The sequence below is a fragment of the Miscanthus floridulus genome, chromosome 2 (genome assembly GCF_019320115.1).
Source record: "Miscanthus floridulus cultivar M001 chromosome 2, ASM1932011v1, whole genome shotgun sequence".
Lineage (NCBI taxonomy): Eukaryota > Viridiplantae > Streptophyta > Magnoliopsida > Poales > Poaceae > Miscanthus > Miscanthus floridulus.
Window position 1 is genome coordinate 23,915,608 of NC_089581.1, and position 25,610 is coordinate 23,941,217.

A 25,610-nucleotide genomic window follows, 5' to 3' on the forward strand; every position below is an offset into this window, starting at 1 on the left:
GAGCCGGTTGGCTCAATTTGGACCTTTGGCTTAACCACCGTTGAGCCAACGCCATTTAGAGTGGTTGGGATGGATACCTCTAGTCCTCCGCACTTTGATGGCACTAACTTCCCTTATTATAAGACTAGAATGGCTTGCCACCTTGAGGCAGTTGATTTGGGTGTATGGAGAGTCACTCGTGATGGGATGAAACCCATCAAGAATCCCGAAAAACCCACAAAGAGTGATGAAAAAGAAATGCATTTCAATGCTAGAGCTAAGAATTGCTTGTTTGAATCATTTAGCATGGATGTGTTTAACCAAGTATTCACTTTAAATACGGCATATGAAATTTGGTTAAAACTCCAAGAGCTCCATAACAGCACAAGTAATGTCCATGAGCAAAAATATTGTCTAGTTAAACAAAATTATGAATCCTTTATAATGAATGATGATGAGCTTGTTCGTGATATGTATTCTCGTTTGAATCTAATTATCAATGAGCTCCATTCAATAGGATTAATAAAGCTAGATGATGTAGACATCAAGAGGAAGATCATCTTCGTGCTACCACAAAAGAAATATGCAAGCATCATCACCATCCTTCACAACATGGAGGACTTGAGTACCATGACCCCAGGCATAGTTATTGGCATTTGAAATATCACGTAAGATGGGTCAAGAAGAAGCTTCTTCATCAAGCAAAGGCAAAGCTCTCGCTTGTAGCGAGAAAAAGAAGATGAAGGAGAAGCAAGTTGAGACAAGCTCAAGCTCAAGCTCCTCAAGTGAAGAAGAAGAAGATGATGAGGACGATGATGATGATGATGAAGATTCAAGTGATGATGATCAATCTTCCTCCTCCACCTTCGACCTTGATGAAGAATCAATCAAATTAATCAACAAGGTGGAGAAGATGATCCAAAGGCTCAATATCAAGGGTGTGCCCATCCAAATTCAAGATCTCATTTTCACCAATCAAATAAATGAGCAAAGAAAGAAATGATGCTATGGATGCGGCAAGTTGGGGCACTTTGTGGAAGTTTGTCCAAATAAGCCCACACCCAAGACAAAGAAGAAGGCATACAAGAACCAAGCACTCACATCAATAAGATCATGGGATGATTCTTCAAGTGAAGAAGAACACCATCACAAGAGGCGAGGCCGCAAGCACTCATCATCAAAGCTCTTCATGTTTGTGCCTTATGGCATGAGGTAACGAAAGCTCATCCTCTAGTGAGAGTGATAGTGATGATGATTTGCCTTCTTATGATAAAATTGTGCAACAAAATCTTAAATATGCTAAAGTTTGCACTAGTCAACAAAAGAAGCTCAAAAGTTTAAAAGAAAAGCTAGATAGTTCACAAAAAGCATACAAAACTTTGCTTAAACAATATAAGAACTTTGCTAATCTCAATGTTGAACTATCTACTAAAATTGAGCAACTTAAGGCTAGTGCAACAACAAATGAATGCACAATCAATGATGAGCAACTTGTAAAGAAAAATGAAAAACTAAAAGAAAAGTTAGCTAGCTTACAAGATGCTTATAAAAGTTTTCTTACAAAAATGGAAACCATGTGCAAACATTGTGATGAGCTAACTAATAAGGTTACTAATCTTGAAGCCGTTAGTACAACCCCCACCAAGGCATCTAAAAAGAAAAGTTCTATCTTTAACATATCTAAAAAGGATGCCTCTACTTCTTGTAATGATTTATGTTTAGACTCACCTTTGTGCAACCAAGTTTGTGTTGAGAAAGTTGTTGTAGCTATATGCACACAAGAGGTTGCAAAGAAGAATGAGCCACTCAAATAAGAAGTAGCTCGGCTCACCAAGGACTTGACTCTTGTGAAAGGCAAGGTGAAGCAAACCCAACTTCATCAAGATAACACCGTCAAGGGAGTGAAGAAACTTGATGAAGGACAAACCATGGTTTGGTACATGTGCCACAAGGAAGGTCACAAGTCCTATGAGTGCAAGGTGAAAAATGGGGGAGGAGCAAAGAAGAAAGAGAAAAAGCAAACAAGCAAGCTCTCCAACACCTACACCAACAAGGTGGACAAAAAGGCCTCCATGCCATACTTGTTAAAGAAGAAGAAAAATGACAAGGTGGTGGCCATCAAAGTAAACAAGCAAGCCAACAATGGGGTCAAACACTTTTGGGTGCCGAAGGAAATCATTTCCAACATGAAGAGCACCAAGAAGGTTTGGATCCTGAAAGGGAAGTAAAGTCCGATGGACTTCGGGCAATTTGGAGACTTGGCAAAGTATGGATGCATTTCATGGGGTGCATCATGATGGACAAAATAATTGCTATTGGGTTAGTGAATACTATGGACCTAAATTCCCCTTCCCATGTTAAGTAACTAGATTCAATTTACTTCAATTGGTAATTGAGTTAATTTTTCCTATAATTGGTATCTTTTAGCATCTAGTTACTATTCATACCTAGGTTTGCATTTGCATGCTTATATTTTTTATCATGCATACCCTAGGTATTTCTTATGGTAGGCTTTCTTGGTTTCTTTCTTATTTCTTGGAGCAATCCTACATGGTTTAAAATTGTTTAGGAGCACGACACATAGCTTGTCCTTCAATTGTTCATCTAATATGTGCCAAAGTCCAAATTGTAGATAATTTCTTCTGAATATCATCTTTGAAAATGATTCTCACATTCATGAGAAGTCATCTTTCAAGTGGTATTTTTATTATAAAATCAATGTGCATGCTTCCAACAAGTATTACATACTTGTGTGCACAAATTTAGGGGGGAGGTTACTCTACAAGTTGGATGCTTTGAGACTAACACCTTTTTAAGCTTATCATATGTGTAGTAGTCTTATTGCAAGGAAAATAGAGTCCCCGGAGTTAAGCATCATACTTTAAAGATCCACCATCGATTGCAAGTGGTAGAAATCAAATTGGTTTCCACATGTGGTATTTCTAAACCAATATCATCATGTTGATTTCATTTTAATATTTATATGCTTTCTCCATGCATTATATAGATTAAATTCCCTTGAGCAATAACTTGCTAATTATGCATATAGTTTGCCTTCTATCATATGTATGCATATATTTAGGGGGATCTTAATCTATATAATGTGAGAGTTAAATTTTGTGATCTATTCCACTCTACATACAAAGGATCATAAAGTTTGACCCTCCCTTGTGCTACTAATATCTTCCTTTTCGGTGCTTGATTCCAAGGGGGGGATTTAGAGGACCAAAAGCAAGCATTGATTTGTAGTAATGGTCCGAGAAAGGGAGGATAGTGGATTATGGATTAGCCTAAGTAATGGGAAAACTTGTAGGAAGCAAGGCTTAAATCCATAATACCACATGGGGACATTTGCAAGGGCATGATAAGTTTCTATATAGTCTTACAAGTAGTATCTTTTAACATCATATAATCTTGCCCCTTGCATTGCATCCTAGCAAGTAGGTAGTTTTTAAATTTCAAAATTCTATTATTTGCTTGCTTTGGTCGTGTTGTCATCAATCACCAAAAAGGGGGAGATTGTAAGGAAAATGGACCCTAGGTCCATTTACTTTGGATTTTGGTGTTTGATGACCAACACAACCAAATTAGATAAATGAATTTGCAAGTGTTTGTTTTGTAGTTCAATAGGGTGCAAGACGTGACTTGGACAAAGGCGACGTGATGATCCTATGATCAACACCTCAAGCAAGACCTTAGAAGCACAAGAGAAGACCCAAGATATCAAGCAAAGTCCAAACATGAAGATAGGAACCAAGCCGTACGCAAGATTGTGAAGAAACAAGCTCGCAGAGGCGACCGGACGCTAGACCAGAGGCTCGGTAGACAGGCATCATCAGCAGCGACTGGACGCAGGGCAGCAGTGTCCAATCGAGTATAGAGAGGTTCTAGAGCAGCGAAATTGCGACTGGACACGCCCGATGGTAGGTGACCGGACGCTAGCAGTGTCTGATCTAGTGTTCGTGGCTCCAACGGTTGGGACGACCGGACGTGTCCGGTCAGGACGAGTTTAGCGTCGGTCAGTAGCAGAAAAGTGGGATTTTGTCCCCAATGGCTACTTTCTCAGTGGGGCTTATAAATACAACCCCCTACCGGCCAAATGAGTAGTGTGGAGCTAAGGAAACATACCAAGGGTGTTGATACACCATTTTAGTGATCTCTACTTGCATAGAGCTTAGTGATTCATTAGGTGATTAGCATAGGTGCTTTGTGAAGTGCTTAGGTTGATTAGACCCCCGCTCATGCGCTTGCTCTAGGTTTAGGCCTAGTGTTTAGTGAGGTTTGCATACCTTTTACCACTCGATGCTTGCGCGCACCATTGTTGTACATCGGAGGGGCTTGAAGTCTTGTGAGATCACACCAACCGCGTTTGTGGTGTGGCCGCCATCGTATACCGGAGGGAACAAGGCCCGTGGCGTTTCGACCGGAAGCTTGATAGTGAAGACGGTGGGGAGCATCCGGGAGAGGCTTACCGAAAGGCACGTCAGAGATCCACTTGCGTGTGGGGAAGGCCTGAGGCTATCCATAGAGTTACCCAACCGAGAGCTTGGCCCTTGTGAGGGATTCCTTGCGAGGGGCTCTAATGAGGACTAGGGGAAGCTTGTGCGCTTCTCGATACCTCGGTAAAAATACCGGAGTCATCGATGGGAGTTTGCATATCTCTACCTTGCTCTTTAGCTTTCGCATTTACATTGATTATATTACTCCTTTTGTGGTAGAGATAGCATCACACTAGCAAAACCGTAGTTGCACATTTAGATAGTTTATCTTTTGAAAAAGTTTTGCTAGGTTTAGAAAAAGAGGCCATAGTTTAGAGTTAGAAGCTTAAGTTGCCTAATTCACCCCCCCTCTTAGGCGTCATGGTCCCCTTCACACATGATGGGTTGTGCCAGCCACAGTCACCATTCGAAGGGCTAGGCTGAGCTATAGTGCTGATGCGTGGCTACCGTGTGCGCGCTGCCAGCCTAGCCGTGCGCGGGGCCAAGCCGACACCGCGACAGTCGTCATCTACCATCATGGCGCTCGTCTCGTCACTCAATTCACCTACCCATTGAGTCACTATCTGTATGCACTTTTCCATCATGTTGCTGCCCTTTGTCGTGGTGTCAATGCCATTCCTACGCGACCGTTGTTCCACTGCCGCCATCCGCGCCCTGCCAAGACCGAGCGGTCCCATCTCGGCACCCCACGACATGCTCCCTCTGAGCCTCACCATGTGGATGCTCCCTCTCATTTAACATAGCCTTGGTTGAGGTTGTTTGAGCCTAGAAGCTGTTGCCCCATCTGCCTTGCCGCCAATGGAGCCGCGCCGCTTTGCAGGCTTATACGTGTGGTTCGTGATACCCCATCTCAGTTTAGTGGTCTAGTAGCTAGGATTGGAGGCTCGCTAGCAGCCGACCTGCACCAAGGCACGGACAAGCCTTGTTGTCGACAATTCGGTGCTTTGCTATCGCCGGTCATCTCACCGTCGTAGTATGGCATGTTTTGGGGGTAACTCTATACGCTTGGTCTTAGTTCAATTCAAGTCAGCTGTAGACACATCTTAATCCCCTGGTGTCGGTGCTCACCCTAGCTTCACTAAAGGTCTCGCCGGAGGTGAGCTGACGCGACCATGCCCATCTCGGTATGCTGCCACCTCCGCCACTCGCACATGGCCAGCGCCACACATGGCCTCTCCATCCTCATCAACGCATCAGCTGCTCTAGTGGTATGACACTGGTGCTTGCGCACCACTTCATTTCTCTCTCTACCCTCCTCATTCACGGAAACGGCTATGTCGCCGCCGTAAACCACTGCCCGCCGTTACAGCATGTGCTAGAGCACCTCCCAGCTCTCCACCACCACCTAGCATAGCCTCTTAGGTCAGGGGTTGCAATCAACCCTCTAGATAAGTCCGCGTGAACCCTAGATGGCCGGCGTGACCGCTCGGTGTCCATGCTCGCCGCGTCGCCGTGCATCCTACTTTGGGGACATGCGTGGGGGAAATTAGGAAGAAGCTAGGGGTGTGAAATAAATTAGTCAGAGAGAGAGGGAAATAGCAAACAAATGACGACATCGTTTCAAAAAGGATCAGGGTCTCTTTTGCAAAAGAGTCACGCGTGCATGGACTCTTTGCTTGGGGCCATTGTTGGGCCAGCCTGCTGCGCGAGCCCGTGTTCTGCATTGGGCTAAACCGGGCTGCTGGGCCGAATGCGTGCCACCGGTCCTTTTTGTTTTTAAATTATTTTCTAATTTAGTTTCTAAGGTAAACTTGTAAATTCAATATAAAATTGTGTAGTTAACCGAAAATTATGAAACCAATTTTGTTAGGTTCCTAAAATTATGATCTATCTACTAGTATATTTTGTTCACATAGTTTTATAATATTTTCATAAGTGATCTAATTAATTTGAGATGCTTAATATTGTTAAGATATAAACTTGAAGGAATTTTTGTGATAAATTGGTGATAGTGTTGGCTCTAAAACTTTTACAGTAAATTCCTCACATTATTAGACACTCACTGTAATTTTTGTAGCTTCATAATAATTAGTTTGCTAAGATAGTTAAATGAGGCCTAGTTTGAAAATATATGTTTAATCTATAAAATGCCGAAACACCTTTGGGATTGTAGGACTAAAACATTTTTTGGGAGACAAAGTCTTACTTGACGATATGGATAGGTAGCCTAGGATGTTAGAGCTATCTCGTTAGCTTGTGAGACGCAATTGTATATTTAAGAATTATGGTTACCGTTGATTAATTGTGTCTCTACGCTGCATCCACATATATCATAATAGGAATAACGATGAATAATGGAGTCGACTGAAGTAGCAGAAAAGATGGTGCCTTGATGATCATGTCACCAATGGAATGCTAATATTTGGTTATATCTTGCCTAGGCAAACCCCGGTGCATAACCCCTATTATTCTGCACTTTAATTTATGCTTATGCATTGAGTTTTAAAAAGTTGAATGAAAACCCACTTGCACACACACACACACATATCCTTATCCTATGAGTCCTACTAGTATGTCAGGATAGTGTAGATTGCTATGCTATAGGGCCCAGTAGAAGTCGAGTGATTACATGTCACTCGCGAGATATAGAAAAGATATTATTGTTGTTACTATAGTACTATCACATGGAATATATATATAAATGATAATTAGAGACCGGGTGGAATGGTACTTTGGATCTGGATTTAGTTAGGCATCCGAGCGAAGCTCGGATTACACTTGTTCCGCCTGTGTCGATTGAGGACCGTTCGTTGCTGTGGATGATAGTCAGGTCACAAACTTATTATCCTAAGCACATACTTGCTTATGGGAGCGAAAAGGCTCGCTACACTCTTGTCGTGGGTTCTGGCTCTTTCTAGACCAACTGATTAGAGGCAGGGAAACGTGGAGATCTAAGCACCATACTGAGACTGGGTCTTAAGTGTGGGTACTAGGAGTCCAAGTTTGGACGGGGACCTGGACCCTGTGACAAGAGTGGAATGGGTTGGTTTTGTTTGTGCCTAGGGTACAAACGGGGCATATGTTTTGGGGTACCCAGCTGGGATACATTGATTCGTGAATCACCATTTCTGTGAGACTGTACGACTTGGCTATGGTCTAGCACCGTAGTAAGAACTGAAACTTGAAAGGTGATAAAATGGTTCTTATTGCTTACCACCTGCTTGAAAGTAGCATAGGTGCTTACATAGAATGGTTAGTTAATAAACTAATGATGACTACTAATAAAAATGAGTATAAGGACGCATGTTTAGTAATGCTTCTACAGATACAATAACCCATAAGACAAATAAGCCTTGTATATCCTTGTAGTCTTTTATTTTCCTCCTGTCGAGTAAGTCTTGCTGAGTACAATCGAGTACTCAGGGTTTTATTCCCCCTGTTGTAGGTGATTGGAGGATACTTAGAGCTAACTCTTGTGTGTAAAAACCTCCTGGTGGGCTCAGAGATGATTTCTTTCATGCTACGACCGTAGTGTTTATTTATAACCCTCACTAAAGATTTTTATAAGAAAAGATATAAAATCTGCTCGCATCTCTTGTATAAAAATATCCACTATGTTAATGCTCCACCATGTCATTAAATTAATCTTTGCTCCCTCTATAACTCTGATAATATTGTTATATTCCGCTGTTATAATCAATTGTGATAATATTCTATTACCATAATAAAGTGATGTAAGAAATGATTTAAAAATATTGTAAGCTTTATTCTCTCATTTATGATCTTAGTGAAAAAATATGGATTTTTTAGTTCTCCCTTAGGGTGTGCTCGATGAAATTGCAAAGTTTAGTGTCCTCTCTTGAGTACTTAGTGTCTAATGGAAGATAAGTACTCCTCGAAGGCATTAGATTAGGCGATTCTGCCTCAACGACGCCTGTGCTCTTACGCATAAACGGGTGCTAAGCATCTATGCTATGGGGTATGTGCTAGTCGGGGCTGGTGATGCGATACAGAACCAACTGACAGAAAATTACTTATATTTAAAATATGAACACTTCAACACAAACATAATATTTATCTACAACTACTCGGTAAAATACATCATGTGCTACCCGTTCTACATATTTGTTTTGCAGGGGTCCTAGTTCGGTCAACGAGCTATTTTTACGCTCGGGGACTGGATCACCCGAGAAGGACAAAAGGATCATCGTCCAGATGGTCCCACCACCTGGCAGTCGGACTTCTCCACTGATCAACTGGTCAAACCGCTACTTTCATGGACTTCATTACCGATCAGTTGGTCAGGCTATTCGACGCTCACTTCGCCGCCGACCAGTTGGTTGGGCTACTCGGTGCTCGTTTCTTCACCGACCAGCTAGTTAGATTGTTCGTCGCTTCATCGTCACCTATGCTAGGGGCTCGGTAGCTAAGCCGGGGACTTCTTGGTGTTTGGATTGTAGGTGCAAGAGTCACCAGCTGAGCTAGGGACTTTTTTAGTGGTCAGATTTTGCTACGTCTTGTCAGTGTACTATCAAGTTGCTCCATGTTGTTTGGTTCAAGGTGCTAATCTTAGGCAGCACGTTCGGGGTCTTGATAAGTACATTGTAGATGACATTGATAAGCTTTCTAAGCCTTTTTTCTTTTGATCCTGCTACAAGATTTTCTCATCAATCTTGTAGCAGGCTCAGGGACTACATGTGTACACGTCATCTAGCGATGACTGTACTAAGCTGGGGACTGGTTTGGCATCCGTGTCTATTATTTTAGACCTTGGCACCACGTGAATACTTCACCTACTATCAGGCTCGAGGACTAAGTGGGCACACTTCACCTTGCGGTGAATGTGTGAAAGAACCTAGGATGCCACCTAGATGGGGGGTGAATAGGCATTTCTGAAAATTAACACCTTTAAATGCGGAAATGATTTAGTAATGGGAGTTTCCAAATGGAAACTCCAAATCAAAGTAATACAACCCCCCACAAGTTAGGCACAGAGTATATAAAAGATACTAAATAAGTTTATGGAGCCAAACACCTGTAACCAAAGAGTTAAATCAAAATGCAATTAAGTTTGGCACAAGAACCAATACCGAACGTGTCCGGTATACACAATTTCAGTGGAACAGCCCCAAACTTGCTCCTTTTGATTTCTATCTTCAAACCAAACTGTAGGTACCTACTAGAGATGACAAGATACACAGAGAACCTACACAAGAGCTAGAGCAACACAAATATCGAATGAAATGCGAATTGAGACACGATATTTGTTTTATCAAAGTTCAGACTCGTTTGAGTCCTACTCTTCGTTCAGGGGGGTTGCGGGCATCCTAGCAAAGGTCAGCCCTAGAGGGTACCACGAAGGTCACTCTAGCTGGAGTCTTTTTCAACTACTTTTTCTCCTTCCACTAGTTGATTCTGAGGCGGTGGAATAGACCGTTACAAATTTTCTGAGACACACCACAATCTCACGGGTGCTCTCTAGTGATGCCTAGCCTTCTAGGACTGAAGAGTCCAAGAGTAACAAATCCAAATCATAATATTGACAATATGCACAAGTGCTCAAGTGGTTGGATTGCTCTCTTTTTTAATTTCTCTCAACCCACTAATAGATTTGGCAATTTGGATCACACACTCACTAAGAGAGGGTTTAGGAGAGTTGGCAAAGCTCAAAAATATGTATTTTAACTAGCAGAATTAGCAGCCTCTAAAGGAGGAGGCTTGGGGGTATTTATAGCCCCTTTGAAAAACTAACCGTTATGTAGCCGTTGGGCAATACCAAACACGTCCGGTATGTATACCAGACACGTTCGATATGACTTGCACTGTGTCAATAGTAACTGAGTTACAATATGTGAGGTGTCAGAACTCTCGACGAATACTAAAACTCCCGACCCTTAGCTCTTTTGAAAACTAGTCATTGAGCTCTGGCCTACTATACCAGACACATCTGGTAGAATACCAGACATGTCCGGTGTGACCAGGCAGTCAACTCTCTAAGTCAGTTAAGCATGAGATGTCAGAATGCCCAACGATTGCTGAAACTCACAAAGAACCAACCCAAGAACACCAAGTATTTTACTGTGTCTAGACAAATACCGGACACGTCCGGTATTGCTAGACCAGTGACAAGCAAGTTAGCTCTTATATCTCTCAAACACTCAAAACTCACATGGGTTGGCATGAGCACTTATGAATGATTATCTATCAACATGATGCATCTCTCTTAACAGTACGACATACCTATTAACTCAAGATCAAAGGAAAAATGAATTTATACCGCTTGAGTTGATCTCTTTTGAATTGATGCCATCTCTTTCAATCTTCATCAAGTAAGGGTGCCAACATGTGAACTTTGATCTTTTTCACTTAAGCATAACCATCATAAGCATGTGACTTGATTACATTCATTAAATATGAATAATTTCAAATGAATCAAGTCACTTCCATCAAACACTCCAATAGTGATTTGATCCTCCACATCAACATGACCATCATAGCTTGATTAGTACCTCAACTAAATGCAAGTACTTCTTTCTTCACCCTAGCTAGGTTCTCCGGCCACCAAGCCATCGCCTGTCCTTCACCCTTGCTTAGTACCTCGAAGCCTTTTCTTGCTATCTTCACCATCTCAAGCCATCAAGTCACATCTTATGTTGAATCATCTATTCATTTGTATTGTCATCTTTTTCATTTTAATTTAGCAAGCTTTAAATATGAGACCATTCCATATGCAATCCCTTATGTCTCATTAATTAATTCTTACCGTGCTTGATTTCATATAGTACATGGAAATCCCACAATAAATAAGCATTTGCATGAATTCCATTTATATTGTTGTCTTGTGTTTGAACTAGATTGTTTTCAATAATACATCATTTTGGCTTTTATCAAATACCTATGAGATAATCTATTACCTGTCCACACTTAGCAAATGGGTTAGACCTTTAATCACGTTGTCATTCAATCATCCAAAACCTACTAAAGGGCTAGATGCACTTTCAATGTGCTTATTTCTAGGACCCACTGCTTTTCCTGAATGACTAAGTCGTAAGATCTACACTTGGCTCCAAGAGCCCTCCTTTTTGCCTAAGGCATGGATGCTAGAAATCTAACGCTGCTCTTAGAGACTAAGTTCCTCCGCACTGACAAAGTCAGGGACGCTAAGCGTCCAACTTCGCCGCCCAAAAACTAAGTGGGCACAGTTCACTTGAGGTGAAGGTTTCAAAAATTTTCACTTAAGCTCCTTACATCGTTCTGACAAACCTCAACTTCGAGCAACTCCCGGTTTAGCTCCTAGTTGAACTGCTCAGACACCAGTTTCAACTGCTCGAACGCTTCTTTTAACAGGTCGGCTCCTAGTTAAACTGGTCAGAAGCCTACTTTTGGTGATCGGCAACAGGTTGGATAGCTCAGACAAGCTTAAGACGGTGTTGCTCAGCGGATACAAGAATTGACCTTACCAACATCTAGCAACACCAGCAGCAGGAGAACAAGAATTGGCACTACCTATTCCAGGGTCTCAACATTGACCGCCATTCTGATCAACTGATCACAGCAACACCCAGCTTAGGGGAGAGGATCCCCGCTATCTAAGGTAAGTTTTCTTTTCTAGTATTTTGTTTCCTTTTATTCCAAGTTTGTCTTTATTTATTAAAAAATGTATAACTCAAAAACAAAATAAAAATTTGTTTGTCTTTTATATTAGTAAGGTGTGATCTAAAAAAAATGAAAACCAAATAAAAAGAGTGTGTATAAAGTTTGCTTTAAATTTCTGTTTTTAAGAGCTAATAAATAAAAAGAACTTGAAGATGGTGATTCATGATGAAAATGATGAACAGTTGCTTTGTTATAATTTCTTTCAAGTACTTAGTTTTCAACCTTGAATTCTCCCGAGTTTGGATAAAATTGTTTTGACATAAGAATTTGCTTTGAACTTGAAAGTCGTGGGTAGCAATGCTTGATATAAGTCTAGGTAATTAACGGATATGATATAAGAAGGTCTGAGCCGCTGTTTATCTTGTTCCAAGTGATACTAAAGTTCTAGAGATTTCTTTTGAAAAAACATAAAAATGCAACATTTCCTGTATGACAAAGCTTGAATTCCTACCAGAGCCAGACATGATATTTAGGCTAGGAAAACTTCCACTCATATATGCTACTTATTTTGCATTGAGTTTAGTCAAGGTTTGTTGATCCTTATGAGAGGTTTGTCATACTCTTAAAATCAAGATCGCGTACACATCACCCACATATGCACTACTCCTACACTGGAGGTAGACGCACAAATATAATTACCATTTAGATCCACCTAAAAATGTTTTACTCCTATACTAGGAGTAAACATGAAAATATGTTTGATAGGGTTTTCCACCAAATAAAATGCTCCAAGCTTTTGTTAATATCTCTCAAAAGTTTTATTGCAGAGAAGAAGCGTGGGCAATGCAAGAGTTATTCATAAAAAAAGTGAAGAAAAATAAAGTATTGAAAAAAATAGACAAGTGTCCGACATTTTTAAAATAATGGGTACTTAGATGCCCGCTTAAAAAAAAGAAAGAAAATGAATAAGATAGCCCATGTTTTCTCGCAAATGTTTTCAAGTTTAAAAATAGAAATAATTTTTTATGGAGCATAGTAGAATTAGGTTAGCCACCATATATATCCACCATATATTTTATACACATGCACATCTTGATTTGATTATATGACTCAACTCTTTTTGGATCCGTTGTTTGACTTTACAATATATGTATTACAAGTATGCTCTTTCATGTTATCACCATTCCTATGAGCTCCACATAAGCCTTAGTTGTAGGAAGAGAAAGGCATAACATCACTATTGCCTTGCTGAGGATCCACAAATACCACATATTTTTTGAGACTTGAGAGTGTCATACAATGAAAACTCTGAGTTTTATTTTAAAAATTTATAAAAACTCTAGAATAATGGTTGAATAAAAAACTTGAGATATAGTGCTTGACTTGATCGTTTTGTCTTTCAATTACTCAAGACCTAAGTGAAGGCTACAAGCCCCATGGTTGAAGGTGAAATGGGTAAGTTTGAAAGTCAGATCAGTTTGTTCTAATCCAGAGGAGAATTCTTGTTTTGAACGCATGTGTACTTTTGAGGAGTTGCTTCAATGTTTTCAAAAATCCTAAAACTCCTAATCCATTGCTAAGTTTGGTATTGCTCAGGGATGGTCAAAGGTTAAGCTTGGGGGAGTTTGTTGACGGTAGTTACCATCCATCACAAAACGTCAATATAACTTGAAATCATGCATGTAAATGATCACCAACATAGACTTAGGGGTTTAAACTGATAATTTCCACAAGTTTTGGTGAATCTATGTTTTTAGCAGGGTTTATCCAGAAAAACCATCAAGAAGGATCAAATCATCAAATTAAATCGCACTTATCCACAGCGAAAACTACCCTAGAAGGTTCTAGAAGAATCAGGAAGACACCACACCGAAGCGAAGGATGAGGCGCCCACCTGTAGGCCAGTCAACCCCCTGGGCCCACCTGTCATGCTCTGCTTTGAAAGTCGGTTCTCAACCACCTTAAGGATTGCATCTCTGCCGTTTATTCAAGTCGGTTTGATCCGAGGAACCAGAATTAACGCTTCGGCCTATATATACCAGCCCCTGCCCCCTCCCTCAGAACCTGAATTTGCCATAAGTCAAGATTAGACTAGAAATTAGGGTTTTTAGAGAGAAGAGAATAGAGCTCCAATTCTTCAAAATTCTAGTATAGGCTAGCTAGCAAGGTTCAAGTGGAGTTTGGGCTATTGCTTAGGATTCCGAATTCACCATCCAGAGGCCGATATATCCATTGTATCCCTCTTTATTTATGACTTTGTGCTACTTCAATAATATGTTGCTATTTATTATGTTCCTAGTTTGTTCTAGTTATATACTTGATATAGTCATGATTGATTACGAATTTATGCATATGTTCGCAAAGCGCTTAGCTCAATACTTGAGTGAGTTAAGTGATCGACATTATGTAAGTGTGGTGCTTAAATATTATTTACCTGCGGATGCATTCTACACTTTGGGTCATGTGGTAGATCGCAGATGTGACACTCCCGTTGAGTCCTTTGTAGTCCACTCTCTGTCTGTAGAGCAAGTAGAACCCAATTGCGAAGGGAGTCAAGTTCTGTTCTTGATCTTCCTTAGTAATGTTCCTTATGCATAGATTTAGAGTTAATTATGCTATAGATGAGAGTGTATATACTTCGGTGTACAAAAGACTTAGTAAATAAGGAATGACTTAGAAATCTTTTGCTCTTAACTAATCTCCTACCTAGCCATACTATATTTATGAGTATCTATTTCTATATCTAGATTACTATCAATGTCTTACACTTATCATTTATTTATTATTTGACTTACCCCTGCTATAGCATGAGAGTTAATGATCTTGTCATAAGTATACATATTTGACAATATCTCTGTGCCAATCCCATCGCTCCTCCCTATGGATAAAATATAAATAACGATACCTGGCATACACCCGGGTGAAATGCTACAATGATATATTATCTGTGTGCTTGCAGATATTAATACATATATATAAATTTACAAGTGTTCTTGATTCATCAGCAAATTCTATCAAGAGAAAGCTCAACACCAGTTTCTGAAGCTACGGTTGACAAGGCTCTGCGTGAGTTCTCTGCTCCAAGCACTGAGAACATCCGCACTGGACCAACATTCAAAACCAACAACCATGAGTTTGAACTCAAGTCAAGCCTCATCAACATGGTATAAACTACTCCATTTAGTAGAAAGGCAAATGAAGATGTTAGTGCTCATCTTTAGAATTTTCTGGAGATTAGCAATACAATTGTCATCAAGGACGTCGCTACTCCACATGTTTCCATTCTCGCTAGTGGGAAGGGCGAAGCAGTGGTTCTACACCAACAAAGATAACATCAATACGTGGGCAAGATGTTTGAAGGCCTTTCTAGCAAAGTTTTTCCCTATAGGCAAGACCAATGCCTTAAGAGGAAAGATTTCCAACTTTCAACAGCAGAAAGGAGAAACCATTCTAGAAGCATGGGAATGTTTCCAAGAATACATTTCAGATTGTCCTTATCATGGGATGGAAGGTTGATTGTTGATGCAAAACTTTTACCATGGATTAACTCTGAAAGCTCATGAACAACTTGATGCTATTGCTGGAGGATCATTTATGTCATCACTCTTAGAAAAACTAAAACTCTTATGGAAAAGATAGCCTCTAATCAAGGTCTGTCTCAATGCAATATTCAAGCATGCAATAAGATCGAAGAAGTACCAGAAGAGGTGTGTGCACTATCAACCAAGATGGACATCTTGTTGAATTAGCTTGAACAGCGAGCCAATTACAAGAAAGATCATTAGGCCATTCAAGATGCTTTTAATTCTCAAAATGTATGTGGAGAATATTTGGGGGTTGATTTCCCCGAATATCAAGAAGAGGCAAACATTGTCATCAACAACTCTGCTCCTCAACAACAGAAACAAGGATGGAATCAACAACAACAATTGTCAACTTACCAAGGTAAGTACCTAGGAAATTACTCTTCTAATATTAAACAACCATCGTTGAGAGATTTGATCTTAGAACAAGCCAGGATTAATGAGAATATTGCTAAGAAGCATGCTTTTAAAGATGAAGTGTTAAAAAACATAAATACTAAAATGGATAGTTTTTTTTGCCATAAAAGACCAACTTAGCTATAATAAAAAGATAGAATCATAATTAGCTCAGTTGGTCGCTGCTCTGCCTGTTGCCACTAACCTTGAAAAGGTAAACGCCATAACCACAAGAGGTGCAAGTCTACTCGTGATCCACCATATCCGACAAGGACAGGTAAGACATCGGCGGAAGCACAAGAGGAAAAGAAGTACGATGAAGTTAAAGAAGTTGAGACACAAGCATAAAATATGATGCAAGATTTTCACGATACCACCTTCCTACTATTTCCATACAGGAATCAAAAAGCCAAAATAAATGAGCAGTTTGATAAGTTTATAGAGGTAATTCAAAAGTTATATATCAATATTCCTCTACTAGATGGCATATAGGTACCCACCTATGCGAAGTACCTCAGAGATATCCTGAACAACAAGAGACCACTGCCCACCACTGAGGTAATCAAATTAATAGAGGAGTGTAGTGTGGCCATCCTAAACACATCACCTGTCAAGAAGAAGGATCCAGGATATCCCACTATCGATTGTTCGATCGGAAACCAAAATTTTGAGAATGCCCTATACGATCTTAGAGCAAGCGTCACTATCATGCCCAAGAAGGTTTTCGACAAGCTCAACTATTCAACACTCACGCCAACATCGATGTGCCTGCAATTAACTGACAAATCGGTTCGCTACCCTATAGAACTCGCCGAGAATATTCCAGTAAAACTAAGAAATTTCTTTGTTCTAGTGAATTTTGTAGTACTTGATGTGCATGAAGATATGAATGACACTCCTCATCTTTGGGAGACCTTTCCCGAGTACTACTAATGCACACATTGATGTCGGAGCCGGAGAAATTAAATTTTATATCAATGGCAAGGAAGAGCGATTTGCTTTCAAGCCAAGTCCAAAACATTTTGGAGTGGCATGAGAAGCCAGTACAACCATCAGGGTCTTTATCTCCGAGACCAACTGATGCACCCGAGGAATAAAACACGACCGAAGAAGTCTGATTCGGCGGACTTAAAATCCCAAAACCTCGCCGGGAGGTAAATCGGTAGTTCTCTATATTTACTTTTATATTGCATTAATCATTTTATCTTAGCATATTTACTTTTCAACATCTGCATTAGAAAAATAAAAATTCTCATCATGTCATTATAAATTTCAAGCCCCATATAAATAACTTTTACGGAGTAAAAACCCATAATAAATATTTACCGTGGAGACATAAAAAATTAAATGACTAGGGATGTCAACTTAGTATTATGGTGATGCTAAGAAATGTCAACAGCGTGCCTCGTAAGGCTACATGAAGAAATGTCAACAGCGTGACTCGTCATTGGGTCAAACCTCTCTTCTCCTTACCTCGACACATAGGCACGCGTGGGGAGGAGGGTATGGCCGAGCGCAGGGAGGAGCGCATGGCCGAGGCATCGAGGCTGCGACTACCGAGAGAGAGAGAGGCAGCCAGTGGGAAAGCCATCGCTGTGGGCGCCGGGGTGGAGGCCACGAGCAACGAGGTAAAGGCACCGCGGATACGGATGGATCCGCTCCTCCGGTGGCCACGCCGGCGGTGGACGGTCGGGGCGGCCGGCCGCGCTCGCCGGAGAAAGGCGACCGGATCCGCTCCACTGGTGGCGGCACGAGGAAGGAGAAAGCTCGCTATCGTGAGCTCGCGCTTGCGGTGGAGAGGGAGGCGCTCGCCGGATGGGAGGGGGGGGGGGCGCTCATCGGAGGGGGGTACACCTCGAGCAGGGGAGGAACCGTGATTCCATACGACACGAGAGTAAACAACCGGATAACAGGATAGGGTCCGAGGGGTGAGCCCCCAGTAATGAGGACTGAAGGATGGATCTATTTGCACACTCAAATTTCGAGACCTGAGTAGGAGTCTTGCTGGAGCATGATTTTCGGTCCGAGCCCCCATATTTAGCTATAGAGACTTAAGTAGGGACCTGCTAACTATCCCACTACCTATCCGCAATTTAGGTAGTGAAAGACAAATAAAAATCTACTACAGACTGCTCCCTCCGTTCCAAATTATAATTCGTTTAACTTGTTTTTTTACCTCAAGTTTAACTCCTCATCTTATTCAAAATTTTTTTTTTATATAAACATAGTCAAATTTTAAGTCATTGTTAAAGAACCTTTTGTTAATAAAGCAAGTGACAAAAAAATAATATCTTTATAAATTTTTAAATAAGACGGATGGTCAAATTTAAAACTAAAAAAGTCAAACAAACTATAATTTAAAATGAATTTAGTATTTATTAGGCCTCCGTTGGCTACCTAAGGCCTGGTTTAGTTCCAAAAAATTTTCACCTCAAACTATCACATCGAATCTTACGGTACATGAGTATTAAATATAGACGAAAAAACTAATTGCACAGTTTGGTTGGAAATCGTAAGACGAATGTTTTAAGACTAATTAGACCCGATTAGCCATAAGTGCTACAGTAACTAACATGCGCTAATGATGGATTAATTAGACTTAATAAATTTGTCTCGCAGTTTCTAGATAAGCTATGTAATTAATTTTTTTATTAGTATTCGAAAATCTCTTTCGATATCCACAACATCCGATGTGATGTTAAAAATTTTCATTTGGGGAACTAAACGCAGCCTAAATCGTCCTCCCACTGCCCAGTCGTGTTGGGCCAAAACAGACTATCCAAAAGTCTGCTCGTTCGTTTTTCTCCCGCAGGCGCGCGGCTTCCTCCCGTCCGCCCCCATCCCGTGGTCGCCGGCCTCCGTCCCCACCACCACCGCCGCCCCAGGCCCGTCGCCGGACCTCCCATCTGCCGGATCGGGAGGTCCTCCGCCGGTGCTGGGCTTCCTCCGCCGCGGCCTGCGCTTTCCTCCGCCGGATCCGGATCCCGCCGCTCCGTCCTCCCCCGGCGAATCCCGCCCGCCGCCCTGTCCATCGCCGGCCGGGAGGCTCCCCGACGCCCTGTTCAACGTCGGCCAACACCCCGCCAGCCGCTCGCCCCCGTCCCCTGCACAGCCGCTGCCGACGCATCTCGGGCGCCCCACCGTCGCGTCCTCGTGGCCTCCCCGACGCCGACGCCGACGTCCATTCTCCGCGCTCGCCGCCTTCCATCCTCCCTGACCACAAGGTATGACGCCCTACTGTGCGAAACTGCTGCTCCCATATGAAGCTGCCTGAATAATTTCATATGTGGAACCCTGATTTGTATATCATCGTTGCAGATTATTTCTTTGGTGCACTCATGATTTAGCACCAGCCACATTGACCTCCAACTCTGGTGACATAGGCTGTTGCTAGGGTAGCAAATCAAGAGCTAAGAATGGCGGATTCAATGGTAGCGAGCTTCTGGGGGCCTGTTACATCAACGACCGAGTTGTGCGAGGAGAATTATGCACACTCATCATATATCGCAGAATTCTACAATACCATCTCTAATGTCCCATGCGTTCTTTTGGCGCTTATTGGATTAGTGAATGCTTTCCGCCAAGGTTTTGAGAAACGGTTCAGTGTCCTTCACATATCCAATATGATACTTGCTATTGGGAGTATGATTTTCCATGCCACCTTGCAACTTCTGTAAGTTCTCTCTTAAATCGAAACTTCTTTATGTTTATGTGAAATGACACTTTTAACTTTGTGATTACTGGTACCTACTTGAGAAACTGTTATAACTAGAGCTTATTCTTTTCTCCAATGCACTTGATCGAGTTCAGGTCATTATGGAATGGCCTTGTGCATTGTATTCTTGTGTTGTTTGTTTGCCATGGTATACCTTCTCTTGGTGTTATAAGTTATTAAGTAATTACCTATATGTTTTTCTCTACTCCCTCCGGTCACAAAAACATGTCGGTTAAGTCAAGATTTGGTCAAACCTTGATAAAAATTACAAACATGAATAATTTTTGAATTATTGAGTTTGGAAACATGTAATTCATATTAAAAAAATACTTGCAAATTCTCATAATTTTGAAGAATTTTACGATTATATTCTAGAAGTCAAAGATATGCATCAATGACCATTAGTCAAATGTGACAAGTATTTTTTGACTGGAGTATTTATTAAAGTTAGAACTGTCGATACCATTTTGGGAAAGGGCCATTGGCATAAGACTGGAAATTATTTCTCCATCTAGCCGTTTTGCGTATAAAAGTGCACAGAAGATGAGCTGTTCATCTGTTATAAAATAAAAGTGTGTTAGCCATTAACTGTAAGGAGATTTCTAATTTATTGCTTCTAGATTTGATGCTTCATCAAGAACATCTGCATTATTTATCTTTCCTGAGTATTCATCTGTTTGCTTTTCTCTGTAGAATTATAGATATGGAACTGATCCAATGTTTCATAGTTTTTTATATATAAAAAAAAATTCATTGCACAGTTGGCTCTCTCCTTTTATTTTGTGCAACCTTTTCTAATATTATATATTTTGACTCAAAACCGGAAGATATCTATCTCTTGGATTATGTGCAGACTCAGTAGATGAAGTTTCAGAATATTGAGATACCCATTAAGCGGCGAAGCCAGGAAAAAACATTTGGGGGTGGGGGCATAGCAATATTAAGTTACTAGGGGGCTAAACTTGAATTTTTGAGTGACTTATATGGTGAATACACATGCATATGGTGGGTGCACCGGGTATTGGGGGGGGGGGGGGGGGGGGGGGGGGGGGGGGGAGGGTTACTTGGGTGAACTTTGCGTGCATTCTGTCAAAACCACCAATGAATTGCTGATTTAAGATTTGTTGCTGCAAGGCTACATATTTTAGCGCAATTTGTTGTGTTGAGCTGAAGCCCGTTGGGTGACATGGAACATAACATTGTTGGGCTCTTTTTGTGCAATCTTTCCCTTTTTGTCACGCGCATTGCAGTCTTCACGTGCATTTGGCGCTGCACAGAGGGCTCAGGATGTAGCGTTTGCACTGGTCTTCTATTTTTGTGCAAAAAAAGTCACAGCTTACAACAATTCTGTTACTGCACAAGCTTTCTCAGGAGTGTTTTTCTTCATAATGTCTTGATTGACATCAGTCCATGTGCTAGAGTAGTGTGTCAACTTCTGGCACAAGTCTTTCAGCAGTAGCATGCACAAGAAGTTATTTCCACTCTAGACCCTGAAAGCATAGCTCTCCTGAACAAAAATTCTAGCTCGCAAACAAAGATAGGTGAAATTGTCTGTAAAACTTTGGTATATTGCTTAGATGTTCAGTATTCTTTCTTGTGTTATGTTGTTTATTTTTTCCGTTTCGGATTCTTGGGTTTATTTTGTGCAAAAAATGGTTCCTGATCTACCTCTTAAGTTAACGGCGCCCTGGACGCACCAAATACACTTTGCATGCACATGCCTGCAGAAAGTACATCAAGTGCATAAATTTTGTGTTCCATTTTGGCACATATGGTTCCATTTTTTGCAATATATTGATGCACTTGCTGACCAACACACAGATTGGCATATGTTGTGATTGTGATGCCCAAAATTCTCTCTGTTCTGATGTCCATTGATAAATCTCAGCATTTGTCTACCGCATTTGTTGAAAGATCTGCTTTTGTTCTATTTTGTTGTATCTGCTTCTAATCAATCTTCATCAACAGTTTCATGAAAAAAAAACTAAGGTAATCTAGTCATCTCTTATGATTGATCAACTGGCAGCTTCAGCCTGACCAATCATTGAGTGTATCGAATGACAGAAAAAAACTAACAAGTAACAATGGTTAATTTTGACCTTTGCCATATACTTCACTCAGCATAGAGAACTCATTTGAAATTGGGACGGATCTGTTTAACTTTATATTACCTGCCTGAAACGAGGACTAGAATCCATATTCAAAACTCAAGGGTTTCTCTGCCTTTTAGGAGTGTGAAGGGTTGTAATCTGTACTTTTAGCATAATGCTCACTGTTGGATGTTTCATAAACTTCCCACCTCTGTGACCTGTTTAGTCATCTTGTAGTTAATTTCCATAATGTTCACTCTACTTTGTGCAAATTCTTTTTGGTAATATGCTGCTTTGTTGACGTTCTTTTTTCCAGCCTGCAACAGAGTGATGAGACTCCGATGGTCTGGGAGATCCTTCTTTATATGTATGTCCTTTATTCACCGGACTGGCATTACAGGAGCACAATGCCAACTTTCCTTTTCCTATATGGTGCTGCCTTTGCTGTAGTTCATTTCTTTGCCCGGTTCCAACTTGTATTCAAGTTGCATTACATTGGCCTCTGCTTCCTCTGCATCCCCCGGATGTACAAGTACTACATACAGACGAAAGACGTGGCTGCGAAGCGGCTTGCAAAGTTGTGGGTTCTTACATTAACCCTTGGGACTCTCTGCTGGCTAGTTGATCGCATCTTCTGTAAAAAGCTTTCACATTGGTATGTCAACCCGCAGGGGCACGCATGGTGGCATGTGCTTATGGGCCTCAACTCATACTATGCAAACACATTCCTAATGTTTTGTCGGGCTCAGCAACGTGGGTGGGAGCCGCGGATCACACACCTTCTTGGATTTTTGCCTTATGTCAAAGTCCAGAAACCAGAAAAGAGGGAATGATTTGTCTCTGTTGAACACTGCTGCTATTCAGTCCGCCACCAGGAAGCTAATGCCCCCAATGTGCTCAGACAAGTTGTGGCATTTTTGTATATGGGCATCCAAATGATTACGGACTATAAATGTTCTGATGTCACAATAGATTTTGGTAACTTTTGACTGGCACCTGTTTTGTACCATACTTAATCATCAAACAGAGATTAGTTGGTGTCCTAGTTTTGGCCATCTTTCATTTGGTTTCTTTGCAATTGCCTTTTGGTGCTAATAGGACTGAGTTATTTATTTATTCGTTTGTCGTTGAATGGAGTCCAGTTGTACTAGTTACCACTCTGCAAGGAGATACATCCATCCATATGATGACCGTTGATTCATGGACTTGTGTTGCTGCCAATAGACAACTCTCCTGAGCTGAGCTGTTCTTGCTCTGATTGTTATTTTTGTATGCACTGCTTCGGAGGAAGCATGCCTGCGGGTGGCCTAGTCTGTTTATCTGGATAGGAATAATTAGTAAAAGTGTGTCTGTGGGTGGCGTAGGCTGTTTATATCTGGATAGTAAAAGCGCGCCTGCGGTTGGCGTAGGCTGTTTATCTGGAAATGGTTAGTATGCGCTCCCATTGTTTGCATGGTATCCTACTTGTGGAAACATCTGCACTCTTAGGAGGGTTCGTGCCATTTTTGCATGATTGGATGACTACGCAGTACTGTTGTGGCTTAGGGACCGGAGGCCGTAGGGGGTGAGAGACGGAGGGCCTGGGCTTGGAACCCCGGCGATGAACGGAAGACGCCGTGCTCGGCGGCTGGCTGAAGCAGCGATAATAGGGTATCGTGAACAGTAACGCCCTGAGGGCCCAAGGTGAGTTAAACTTAATCTCAGGCTAATCCTTCTATTATAATTGTTTAGTACTTATACAAAGAGGTATCCAACCGACTCAAACCTAATTTAATCAAATAACAAACTCTAAGGGATAAACACCCTATTTTCTAGGACTTGATAACCGACAGTCCAGCTAGGCCGGACTCCTAACCAACTGGCCGGCTAAGCCGGACTCCTAGCCTGTCTACGCCTATAGACCTTACCGGTCATAACATCTCTCCCCTCCTCGGGAAACAGCTCGTCCTCGAGCTGAAACGAAGGAAAAAGAGTGCGGAACTCCTCCACGGGTTCCCAAGTGGCCTCATCTTCTGGCATGTTCTCCCACTGAATCAACACATGCCACACACCGCGGCGCAACTGAGAACGAAGCACACGTGAAGGACGATGAAGTACCCTGCCATGACGGAGAGGAGGAAGCGGCGGTGTACTGGCGGGTGGGTTCCCCGAAACGGCTTGAGAACCCCAACATGGAACACATCATGAATCTGAGCGCCCTCCGGAAGACGCAGGCGATAAGCCACTTCGTCAATGCGCTCAAGAACCTGAAATGGACCAGCAAACCGTGGACTAAGCTTGCCACGGAAACCTGGCAGCAAGGACTGTGCCGGCCGATGGAGAAGGCGCAGGAGAACCCAATCATCAATGTCAAACTGAAGTGGTCGGTGGTGAGCATCATAATGCCTTTTGGCATACTCCTGAGCTTGCAGCAATCGATCCCGCCATCGGCTAGAAACTCGTCACGATCACTTAGCAGCTGGTCCACCCTGTCTGTCCTAGCCGTGCCAGCAGCATATGGCAACAGACACAGTGGAGGGTGGCCATAGACCACTTGGAACGGCGTTGTCCGAAGTGAGGAGTGGAATGAAGTATTGTAACAATATTCGGTCCACGGAAGCCACTGAAGCCAAGAGCGAGGGCGATCACCAGTTAGACATCGTAGATACATCGTGATTGTGCGATTGACCACTTCGGACTGTCCATCGGTTTGTGGGTGAAAAGTTGTACTCATCTTTAGCTTTACCCCAGCGAGCCGGAAGATATCGCGCCAAACATGCCCTGTAAACACTGGATCGCGATCACTAACAATGGATGTCGGAAAACCATGAAGTCTGACAATGCCCTCAAAGAACACTCCGGCGACAGACGCTGGTGTATATGGATGACTTAGTGGTAAAAAATGAGCCTGCTTTGAAAATTTGTCAACCACCGTTAAAATCACACTTTTCCCATGTACACGCGGAAGGCCTTCCACAAAATCCATGGAAATATCAGACCAAACTTGCGAGGGAACCTCCAAAGGCTGAAGGAGACCAGTCGGGTGTAGATGGTCAGTTTTATTTCGCTGACACGTGAAACAAGATCGCACAAAATCTCGGACAAGGCGACGGTCATGGTCGATCATGAACTCCTGGCGAAGGCGCTGCAACGTCTTATGTGCACCTTCATGACCAGCACCGTGCGCCAACTGGAGAACAGCTGGGAGAACCGAGGACTTGGCTGGGACAAACACACGGTCGGCGCGCATGATCAAACCATCAGCCAAACGCCATGGCTCGCTCCGGTCGGTCACAATGGAGTCACGCAGCGCACGAAGGTCATCATCCAGCTACAGTTCGCGGCGTAGGTCGTCAAATAACTGAAAGGAAGGCGCCGTGACTGCATGAAGCAGCAGATTGTCCCCCTCCCTCTGAGACAGCGCATCAGCCACGATATTGAGGGTGCCCGGCCGATATTCAATCGTGAAATCATACCCAAAGAGCTTACTCACCCACTGATGTTGGGAAACTGTAGAGAGCCGTTGATCCAACAAAAACTTCAACGCATAATGGTCTGTGCGGACAATGAACTGCCTGCCCCATAAATACGGCCTCCAGTGCCGAACTGCCTGGACAAGGCCGATGAGCTCCCTCTCATATGGGGCTAACTTGTGATGCCGAGCTACGAAGGGTCTACTGAAGAATGCCAAGGCACCTCCGCCTTGATGAAGTACTGCACCGAATCTAGAGCCGGAGGCATCACAATCGACAATGAATGATTTGTCCCAATCAGGAAGTTGAAGAACCGGTGCACTGGATAGGGCCTTCTCGAGGGCATTGAAAGCGTCGGT

General features: G+C 42.2%; 1 protein-coding gene and 1 non-coding gene across 3 annotated transcripts; one reads left to right on the plus strand and one right to left on the minus strand.

Moving 5' to 3' along the window:
- Window positions 1-15,413: 15,413 nt before the first annotated feature.
- On the minus strand, window positions 15,414-15,520 carry LOC136541150 (small nucleolar RNA R71). The gene has a single exon (XR_010780244.1). It is a non-coding gene; the product is annotated as a small nucleolar RNA R71 (small nucleolar RNA).
- Window positions 15,521-18,750: 3,230 nt separating this feature from the next.
- LOC136538225 (alkaline ceramidase-like) lies at window positions 18,751-23,038 on the plus strand. 2 transcript variants are annotated; one of them, XM_066530217.1, is made up of 4 exons: window positions 18,751-19,218; window positions 19,313-19,667; window positions 22,116-22,379; window positions 22,471-23,038. In XM_066530217.1, the coding sequence occupies exons 2-4, from the start codon at window positions 19,411-19,413 to the stop codon at window positions 22,529-22,531; spliced, it is 582 nt and encodes a 193-aa protein (XP_066386314.1). In that variant the 5' UTR covers window positions 18,751-19,218; window positions 19,313-19,410; the 3' UTR covers window positions 22,532-23,038. The 2 variants fall into 2 exon arrangements, with proteins under 2 accessions (XP_066386314.1, XP_066386313.1); XM_066530216.1 differs by having other exon boundaries at window positions 22,116-23,034.
- Window positions 23,039-25,610: the final 2,572 nt, after the last annotated feature.

What these genes read in the sequence shown, in the direction of transcription:
- LOC136538225 (XM_066530216.1), top strand. Translation starts at nt 19,411, where the DNA reads ATGGCGGATTCAATGGTAGCGAGCTTCTGGGGGCCTGTTACATCAACG. An exon ending in CATGCCACCTTGCAACTTCT is followed by an intron (nt 19,668 to 22,115) that starts GTAAGTTCTCTC and finishes TCTTTTTTCCAG; the next exon opens with CCTGCAACAGAGTGATGAGA.